The 10,379-nt window shown below is 46.9% G+C and overlaps 2 protein-coding genes and 1 non-coding gene across 3 annotated transcripts; 2 read left to right on the top strand and 1 right to left on the bottom strand.

Annotated features, from left to right (window-relative positions):
- Positions 1 to 3,229: 3,229 nt before the first annotated feature.
- LOC123097057 (uncharacterized) lies at positions 3,230 to 6,284 on the top strand. The gene is made up of 3 exons (XM_044518828.1): positions 3,230 to 3,238; positions 3,659 to 4,940; positions 5,840 to 6,284. The coding sequence occupies exons 1-3, from the start codon at positions 3,230 to 3,232 to the stop codon at positions 5,872 to 5,874; spliced, it is 1,326 nt and encodes a 441-aa protein (XP_044374763.1). The 3' UTR covers positions 5,875 to 6,284.
- A 1,286-nt stretch (positions 6,285 to 7,570) lies between these two features.
- TRNAI-GAU (transfer RNA isoleucine (anticodon GAU)) lies at positions 7,571 to 7,646 on the bottom strand. The gene has a single exon. It is a non-coding gene; the product is annotated as a tRNA-Ile (tRNA).
- Positions 7,647 to 8,741: 1,095 nt separating this feature from the next.
- LOC123100293 (uncharacterized) lies at positions 8,742 to 9,337 on the top strand. Its single transcript, XM_044522237.1, has one exon. It carries the CDS (start codon positions 8,742 to 8,744, stop codon positions 9,294 to 9,296), a length of 555 nt encoding a protein of 184 aa, XP_044378172.1. The 3' UTR covers positions 9,297 to 9,337.
- The last annotated feature ends 1,042 nt before the right edge of the window (positions 9,338 to 10,379 follow it).

Raw genomic sequence — 10,379 nt, forward strand, 5'->3', positions numbered from 1 at the left:
AGATCATCGTGGAACATGTGGGAGCCAACATGGGTATCCAGATCCCGCTGTTGGTTATTGGCCAGAAAGTCGTCTCGGTCATGTCTGCATGTCTCCCGAACCCGTAGGGTCTACACACTTAAGGTTCGGTGACGCTAGGGTTGTAGAGATACTAGTATGCGGTAACCCGAAAGTTGTTCAGAGTCCCGGATGAGATCCCGGACGTCACGAGGAGTTCCGGAATGGTCCGGAGGTGAAGAATTATATATAGGAAGTCCAGTTTCGGCCACCGGAAAAATTTCGGGGGTTACCGGTATTGTACCGGGACCACCGGAAGGGTCCCGGGGGTCCACCGGGTGGGGCCACCTATCCTGGAGGGCCCCATGGGCTGAAGTGGGAGGGGAACCAGCCCCTGGTGGGCTGGTGCGCCCACCCTTGGGCCTCCCCCTGCGCCTAGGGTTAGAAACCATAGGGGTGGGGGCGCCCCCCACTTGGCTTGGGGGGGGGGGGAAGCCACCCCTTGGCCGCCGCCCCTGGAGATCAGATCTCCCAGGGCCGGCGCCCCCCCAGGAGGCCTATATATAGGAGGGGGGAGGGAGGGCAGCTGCACGACAGCCCCTGGCGCCTCCCTCTCCCTCCCGTGACACCTCTCCCTCTCGCTGTGCTTGGCGAAGCCCTGCCGAGATCCCTGCTACTTCCACCACCACGCCGTCGTGCTGCTGGATCTCCATCAACCTCTCCTTCCCCCTTGCTGGATCAAGAAGGAGGAGACGTCGCTGCTCCGTACGTGTGTTGAACGCGGAGGTGCCGTCCGTTCGGCGCTCGGTCATCGATGATTTGGATCACGACGAGTACGACTCCATCAACCCCGTTCACTTGAACGCTTCCGCTCGCGATCTACAAGGGTATGTAGATGCACTCCTTCCTTCTCGTTGCTAGTAAACTCCATAGATGGATCTTGGTGATGCGTAGAAAAATTTAAATTTCTGCAACGATCCACAATAGTAACTTAGACTAGTAACATGCATATGTTACTAGTCTATATTACTACTTCTATAGTGCATAGTATCATAGATTAGTATCATAAGTGATGTCATTTATTGCCATGCATGACACCTAGTAGCATCATATTTATTATGTTACGTTATCTATCTATGTTACTATAACCATCTCTCTCTTCTTTAATGGCCTGCCACATAAGCATGTTTGCGAGTCCCAAATGCATGATACTACTTATGTTACCCCACTATGGCCAGCCTTAATTCTGTGATTTAAAGGCCCACCTCCCCACTAATTCCGGGATCTCCCGCACGTCGACTTATGCCGATTTTTTCTCCTGATTGATGGCCACCGCTGGATAAAAGGGATCGAGAAAAATTAATTCATGAGAAGGGTGACTCGAACCTGTTACCCATCAGACTAGGTAGCAGTTCCCAAACCATGCACCAACTGAAGCTGTTTGACTCGTTCTTATGCATGTCTTTACTTGACTTAACTAGCGCTACAAAATAGAATGGTAATTTTTGGATCAACGTAGATTTGCTGCTATTTTTGCTGGCTCTTGCCATTTACCCGAGCTCCAGAAGCGCTAATGCTAGGTGATTTTTTGATCTGCAATTTCTCCACTGATTTTGTATCTTTTTTTATCTTACGTGCAAACACCACAAAAAATTAACCTAGAAAAAAAAGTTGTTGAATAATATACTCCCAACAATTTCTGTATAAATAGCATGATAAAATACACATCGTTTACTTGATAACTTAAGTACAAACTAGACAGTAATTTTTTACCACGTGATTTGGTGAGAATATACCCCGGTAATTTTCATGTAAATGCATGGTAATACACTCACGGCATGGTTGATAATTCTCACACAAACATCGTGATAACTTTTTGACCCAAGAAAAAAATTATTGACAAACATACACCGTTAACTTATATGGAAAAATAACATGTTAATATACGCACAACAGAACTGATAACTTACCTAGTCGAAATGTGATAATTTTTTGACCAGGGAAAACATCTGTTGAACCGCCCTCCCCCGGTAACTCATGTGTACTAGCATGGTAATATACACGCAGCGATGTTGATAACTTACTTAGCCCAGACATGGTAACTAGTTTTGACTTTGCGGGGGGGGGGGGGGGGGGTTGTTGAAAAATAGCATTGTAAATTCTGTACAAAAAGAATGGTACCACACACACAACACACCTGGTAACTCATACACAAACATCACGATAACTTTGACCCGGATGGCTTTGTTGAAAACATACCCCTGATAACTTTCGTGTAAATAGCTTGGTACTATATGTACCATATACATGATAACGCATGCACAAACACCGGTAACTTTGACCCGAGAAGGGCCGGTGGGGGGAGGTGAGGAAGTTGTTCGAAAACATACCCTCTCCTAATAACTTCTGTGTAAATAAAAAGGTAATATACACAGCGTAGACTTGATAACTCACTATAAACATCGTGGTAACTTTGACCACGGGGGATGAAGTTGTTTGAAAACATACACTCGATAACTTATGTGTAAATAGTATGATAATATACAAACCGCGGGCGTGATAACTCACGCACAAACACCATGGTAACTTTGCCTCAGTAAAAAAAGTTATTGAGAACATACCACGGTAACTCATGTGTAAACAACATGATAAGACACACACCGGAGCTGATAACTTACTTAGCTCGTGCCGGTAACTATTTGCACGGAAGAAAGGTCATCAGAACATATCAATATGGGATTTAGTTTCGTAGGTCTCGTCGCGGTAGATTTTTTATGTGACAATGATTTTTTGATCGGACCGACGATTTGATCTATAAACCGAAGTTTCAAAATATGGGAGAATCTATGATGATATCACATTTTCTTTCTTGTCCCTCTAATGCATGCACGCATGTGCATGTGAAGGAAAAGTTAAAGGAACCATTTTCACGCCCGGTAATTTTCTATGTAAACAACATGATAATTTATGCATCACAACATGATAAGTTATGTTGCAAAGGCGTGGTAACTTCTTACATAAAAAAAAGTCGTCGGAACATATCAATATGAGATCTAGTTTTGAAGGTCTCGTCGCAACGAATCTTTTACGTGAAAACGGTTCTTCAATCTGACCAACGGTTTGAACTACAAAACACTTTAAATTTTATACTTTAGATGGAATCTTTGTTGACATCAGTTTTTTTTTGCATGCAGCGTTGTTTATTAGGGGAAAGACATAAAATTACACACGCATGGAGCGGGTCTCTGCGTCTCCGCGCCTACATGCATGATTAGTGAAAATTAATTGTTTTGCTTTGGGAGGTTGCCGGAGGGAGGATTGTTAGGACCTTTTGCAAACGAGCGACTAGTTTGGATCTATCGCTAATAGTCCGTACGTATGGACATTAGCACAGTCCTTAGTAAAAAAAACTTACTATTTTCTGCTAGTAGAGAATTTACCATTTCTATATGTTTTGGGGAATTTACCATTTCGTTATTGTTTTAGGGAATTTACCATTTCTAGTTTGCACGGAGCATTTCCCTCATTCGCAAAAAAGAGGAAGCATTTCCCTAATAGAGAAAAAAAAACTTTGCACGAAGCACGACTTTGCCTCCTCCTCGATCCCACATCCCCCACACTCGCATCAAGTGAAGTGCAGCAGCCCAGCCCATTCCCGTAGGTGACCAGCCACCCACACGCGACACCAGTCCTCCCATCGAGGCGAAAAAGGAAAAACCAAACTCCACTTCTCTCCCAATCCCAAAAGAAGACAAGAAAAGGGGGGAAAACTGTCTTCCACCTCCGAATTCGCCCCCCAAACCAAAACCAAATCCCTCGCCAAAATCCCCAATCCCCGGCCATGGCGACGAGCCTGCCTCCGCCGCTCCGCTCCCGCCGGACGCTGGAGCTGCCAGACGACGTCATGGAGGAGATCTTCCTCCGCCTACCGGCGGACAACCCCGCCAGCCTCGCCCGCGTCGCCGGCGGCTGCAAGAGCTGGCTGGCCATGGTCTCGGACCCCAACTTCGCCCCCGCCTACCGCAGGCTCCGCGACGCGCCGCCCATGCTGGGCTTCCTCTACAACTACCGCTACACCGACGAGGGAGCGCCCTACTGGACGTCCCACTTCCGCGCCGCCGCGGCCCTCCCCCCGCGGGTGCGCCGCGACCGCAAGCACTGGCGCGCTCTCGACTCCCGCCACGGCCTCGTCCTCTTCGACACCCCTGAGAGTGACGGCCACCTCGTCGTCTCCGACCTCGTCACCGGCGAGCACTGGAAAATCGACGGCCACATCACGTTCCCGGATGCGTGTAATGCTACAGTGCTCTGCGCCAGGGACGGATGTGACCACCGTGATTGCCATGGCGGCCCTTTCCTCGTGGCCTGCGTGGACTCCGTCGTGGCAGGGGACCGGAGGATAACCTGCGCCATGTTCTACTCATCAGTTACTGGCAAGTGGATCGACCCGATCTTCGTCGAGCAACCCAATGTCATCGATGCCAGGGGGCACAGTGCTGTGCTGGGAAATAAGGTCTATGTCCCCTGTGTGAAGGATGGCAGTGTCGTGGAGTACAACACGCGTGAGAACAAGCTATCTGTGATCAAGGCGCCATTTGAGGTCCAGGACCAGAAGATTGAGCTCATGGGGGTGGAGGACGGAATGCTGCTGTTTGCGTCTGTGGTGAAGCCTAGACTCTACCTATGGTCAATGGAGGCTGGTCCCAGAGGAGCTGCGGGACGGGCACAAAGCAGGTTCATCGAGCTCGGGCCGTTGCTCCCTCGTCCTGTCCTCGTGGACAACACCGAAGTGTCGGCGGTTGGTTTTGCGGAAGGTGTTGGTGTCATCTTCATCAAGACAAAAGTTGGGTTGTACACAATTCATCTCAAATCAAAACAAAGCAACCAGGTGCACCGAGGGTACATCAATAAGGTCATGCCCTACATGAGCTTCTACACTGGAGGTACAGATAACTGTTTCCAAGCATGCACATTAAGTCCAGTACGCTAAGCACACCATCAACTACTAATATTGCTTGTAGCTTAGATAGTTGAATAATTTAAGTCTGAGAGTTCCTAGTGTGGTATGTGATTCCTAAACGTCCGTGAGTATGTAGAGTTTTTCTTCTATTTTTCTGCATAACTAGATAGATATCTGTATGTGGGTCTGCTTGCATTTTTCTGGTTTCTGGGTGATTTGTAGAGATTAGGAAGTAGGAACCCATTCTTTGTGCTGTTGTACTATTCATTCAGGTGTTGAGTCGCGCTGCAGACCTGGGTGATTATTTATAGGCAACCGTGAGTAACCCGTGATTTTTCATGCCATGTTGTCTTTGTGTCTATAGAAGCCAGAGAAAAAAGATACAGTAGTCGTACGGAATTGGCGTTGGGCAGATTAACTAGGCGGCTGACTAAAGAATTCCTTGGTGGATGTATAATTGGTGATCTATTTTTCATTGGCTGCGCTATTATATGTTATGCTGATTGGCTTTACTAGCCGGTAAGCCTTAGTTAAACTTTGCTGATCATGTCCTAAGATTGGCAAGAGCAGTTTGCAAATCAGTCAAGTGATCAGAGCTTTGCTGTGAGCCAAGAGGTCTCTGGCACCCAAACATCCTTGTGGTGTTTTGGTTAGGATAACGGATAACCTAGTCCCAGGCATGCACTAGGCACTTGCCCGCGAGCCTGCCCAAATGAAAGATACGGTTTCATTGTAGCATTGTAGGTCCAGATCGAAACGTGTTGTGATGTGGATGCTTCCTGCTATCACTTTTGTTTATTTGAACAGCTATAAATGAAATGATTTTGAGGGCACTCTCTAGTCATCATGTCATCTTATGAAGCCTTGTCTCTTATGGTGCAGCATGGGAGCCTTTGCCAGCATCTGATGAAGCTTAACGCGCAGTTGTTGATGCTACAATGATATAACCAAATGGCGCCAGGACTTGGGTTTACTTTTTCTGCCCAGGAAGAATTTGAAGTGAACTTGAGCCTCATTCACTGCCGGTTGTGTTGAACAGTTTGGTTAGAGTGGATGCGCTTTTGTCCTATTTGTGCTTGTGCCATAAACTTGAGTTTGTTTGTTCGTCCGAGTTGGGTGCGGCTCAAACTGTCCGTCAGGAGAAATTTTAGCGATCAGTTGACGGTTTTGTGGCATGAATTGGTGCAGATTTCTTCTTCTCTATCTTTGGCTGTTAGAGATGACGTTGTTGTCTTGAAAATGCACTCTACTGAGATTTTTTATGTGGAATCTCTCTATTCTATGCAGTAAGAAATTTCAGGGGAGCTAAAATCCCCACCAGGATTCATTTGTTTTTGTCCGTGGTTTCACACTATGGACGAATGTGGCCAAGAGACAGATCATCAGTGATAAAACACGCCTTTTTGGTGCAATTTCTCACTTGTTTGTTTAATGGCCTGTGGTCAAGCTGTTATTCTGCTTTGTAGAGCTGTACTGTGGACTCTCCGGAAACATTGCAGTGGTCTTCACTTTGGTCCAGCAACCTGGACAGGAACACAAGTCTTGCGGTTAGCAAAACTGCATCGCATGCTCGGGAGAAAAAAGGCGGCCACTGACTCTGATGAAGATGGAGAAAATGCACTGACGAGGTGAGTCGAATGCGGTTGTGGATTCAGTTTTCCTTTTTCTTTTTGAGAATAGTTTCTGCACTAGCAATTCCCCGCGACATTTAATCATCTGTTCCAGTTCTTGTTGGATGTAGAGAGATTTCATTCAAAGGATGGTCCTTTGAGTAAGCAAAAATATCATTAGGTAGCCTTTCATTTCGTCCCGCAACTCACCTTTTTCTTTTTTGCGAATAACTGACCACTAGTGCTACTGCACAACCAGCATCAGGAAATAAGCCTCCGTTTCTGTTGGCATGTGTAAACATGTTATGTTTTCTTGCTTAGCCACAAACGCATTTTTTGAAATTTCTGCGACTTTATTAAACGAAGATTGTATCAGATACAAGGATAGAATTAAGGAACAATGGACTCGACGATGATCGCTGCATCTCAGGAAGTATGGATTGTTGCAGAGCACAGATACAAATCTGCACTTGTAGAGTGAGGACGTCCTGAACCCATGGACATATGAACCTGCTTTAAAAAATGCATTTTAAACGCGTTTTAAAATATAAAAAAAATAAAAATAAAAATTCACGCATACATCTTCACAATATGTGTGTGCGGCACAAAGTTTTGTGGGAAAACCTCTTTTTATTTGAATCATCAAAAAAGATTTCAGTGTTTCTAAATACTAATTTTTTGTCTTTTTTGCAGAGGCCAAAGAAGAAGTTGTTTTTCCGCGAAACTTTCTGCACATGCTTAGAATGTGAAGATGTGTGCGTGAAATTATTTTCAGATTTTTTTCGGCATTGAGAAAAGAGTTTTTGTTTTGCCCATGGGTTCAGAATGTACTTTCTAAACCAGGTGATGGCCGGGCCGCGCGTAAGGGTCCTCTTCCCCTCGTCCCTCTCCAGCCCAGCCCAGCCCAGATTGTGCTTTTGATGCATACTTAAAAAAACTGCAGTTTGTAAAAAAAAAACTTAGAAAACTGCAACTAAATTTTTTATTAAGAAATAAAAAACACTGGTCCTGATGAGGATTGAGAACTCATGACCTTCCGCATATCAGACGGATACTCTAACCAACTGAGCTACGGGACCACAACAAATAATCATGTTATTAAATTATATTAATAAAGAAATTAAAGTGAAAGGGTTAGAAAAAACGATCGTCAAACTTTCATTAACACAATTCTGTCGCTAGCCATCTGATAATCTGACCTCAACACATAATTCTATTACAATATTAAATTTAATTAATAAAAATAAAAAGGTTAGAGAAAATGTGGCAGCACTTTTCTGAACTGTGCGGCAGAGAATGGGCCATGCTGCACACGACCGGTCCTCTTCCCCTCGGACCTCTCCAGCCCAGCCCATTACTACCATTCTCCAGTCCTACTCCAAAAGAAAAGGGAAAACCGAGAAAAAAAATCCCCCACTCCACGCCGCGGCGGCGCTCCTACTCGACTTCCTCCGCCGCATGCTGACACAGTAACTCGCCCCCAAATCCCCCGGCCGAAACCCCATTCCCAGCGACGCCGGCCCAATCCCCCTCGCGATGAGCCCGCCACCTCCGCCGCAGGAAAAAAAATCCTCCGGCGCTGGTCGACGACGCGATGCGCGAGATCTTCAAGCGCGTGCCCCCGGACGACTCCAGGAGCCTCGTCCGCGCCGCCGTCGTCTGCACGAGCTGGCACGACATCCTCTCCGACGCTGACTTCGCCCGCGAGTACCGCGCCTTCTACGGGGCGCCGCCCGTGCTGGGCTTCCTCCACAACACGCGCCACAAGAGGTCGTGGGAAAAGGGGAGAATCAGACACTACAGAAAGGAGTACGTGGTCTCCAACTTCGTCTCCACCGCGTCCTTCCGCACGCCGGCGTGCCGCGAGCGCCGCCACTGGCGCGTTCTCGACTCCCGCCACGGCCTCGTCCTCTTCCACACCCCTAAAAGTGACTGAGGACTTCGCTATCTGCGACCTCATCACCGGCGAAGGATGGAGAGTCAAGGCTGACCCCGACTGCGCTGACATCATCTGGAATGGTTGGTCTGACGATGATGACAACAAATACGAGCAAGAGAACGAGGGTGTAACCTGGAATGCCGCGGTGCTCTGTGCCAAGGACGGCTGCGACCATATCTACTGCCATGGCGGCCCTTTCCTGGTGGCCCTTGTCGGCTCCGACGAGGAACAGAGGATGACCTTTGCCGCCGCCTACTCATCGGAAACTCGTAAATGGAGTGACATAGTCTCCATTGAGGAACCGAATGCCATCGAGACGACGGGGCACAGTGCTGTTGTGGGAAACAAGGTCTATTTCCCATGTGAGGAGACCGACAGTCTCGTCGAGTATGACAAGGCTGGGCAAAAATTGTCGGTGATTGCGCTAGCTGAAGAAGAGGACGATGACCTGCCGTGGCTTGACCTCATGGGTGTGGAGGACGGGATGCTGCTGTTAGCGACTATGATGAACTTTAGACTCTGCCTATGGTCGATGGAGGCTGGTCCCAGCAAAACTGCAGTATGGGTGCGACGCAGAGTTATCGAGCTCGAACCGTTGCTCCCTGCTACTGCCCTCATTCGCATGTGGGTGGTTGGTTTTGCGGAAGGTGTTGGTGTCATCTTCCTGAATACAAAGGCTGGGCTGTACACGGTTGAGCTCAGTTCAGGCCGAAGCAAGAAGGTGCACGGAGGGACATCTTTCCGAGAAGTCAGGCCCTACATGAGCTTCTACACTAGAGGCACAGACTAGCCTCATACTGTTTTTCAAACATGCACATTAAGTTATGAACACTAAGCACACCATCGACTGCTTTTACAGTTCTTTTGCTTGTAGCTTAGATTTATAGATCATTTTAGTTCGAGAGTTTCCAAGACAGTGTGCGATTTCTAATCATCGATGAGTATATATAGTTTTCCTTCTCATGTTTCTGCATAACTAGATATATATTTGTCTGTAGGTCTGCTGATTTTTTTGGTTTTCTGGGTGATTTTAGAGATGTAGGCATCCTCCTTTGTGAGGTTCTACCATTCTGATATTGAGGCGTGCTGCAGACCCAGGTCATTGTAGGCAACCATGACTAGCTAGTGATTTTTCCTACCATGTTTTCTTTGGTGCTGAATGCTGATACATACAAGCCAGAGGGAAAAAATACAGTAGTTGTGTGGTATCAGCCTTAGGTAGGTTAACTAAGCAACTGACCAAAGGCCTTCATGGTGTTGGGGATGTACGCTGCACTGGCTGCTCTAGCATAGATGCTGTGCTGATCAGGTTCAATGGGTAGGTTAACTTTATCGGAGCTTTACTGATCATGCCTCTGTAACACTAGGTCATTACTGCCTAGAACAGTTTAATTATCAGAGCTTTGCTCCAAGAGGATTAGTGTACCCATAACCTAGTCCCATTGCTAATAAAATTAACCGAAGGAATAAAGATGATTCCATTGCTATGTACCTCCAACAGGATGCATGCTCGGTTGCTCCTATGGCTTGGTTGATTTGGACAGCTGAAAATGAAATGATATATCTTTTGAAACGGAGGCAATATTTTTGCCTCACCCATTAATTAAGAAGAAGAGTTGCCCAGTTAATTGACGGAAAACCGGGCAAAAACCATCACAAACTTGCCAACTCATGAGAACTACTCCCGAACTATGGAGCCACAGGACCCCCTAACAAACACACTCAACACAGAACAACTGCAGCCCCCAAACACTTGGGTCACACCAATGGAGCCCCATCGACCCATAACAACTCGAGAAGGACATAACAATAGAGACAACAGACACATCTGAGCCCATGTTTGCAGCCTAGATAATTATACCATGGGTGATTG

The sequence above is a fragment of the Triticum aestivum genome, chromosome 4D, assembly GCF_018294505.1.
Source record: "Triticum aestivum cultivar Chinese Spring chromosome 4D, IWGSC CS RefSeq v2.1, whole genome shotgun sequence".
NCBI classification, from domain to species: Eukaryota; Viridiplantae; Streptophyta; class Magnoliopsida; order Poales; family Poaceae; genus Triticum; species Triticum aestivum.

Coding starts and splice junctions, on each gene's coding strand:
- LOC123097057 (XM_044518828.1), top strand. Junction 4,941..5,839: donor CATGAGCTTCTACACTGGAG/GTACAGATAACT, acceptor CTTATGGTGCAG/CATGGGAGCCTTTGCCAGCA.
- LOC123100293 (XM_044522237.1), top strand. CDS start 8,742: ATGACCTTTGCCGCCGCCTACTCATCGGAAACTCGTAAATGGAGTGAC.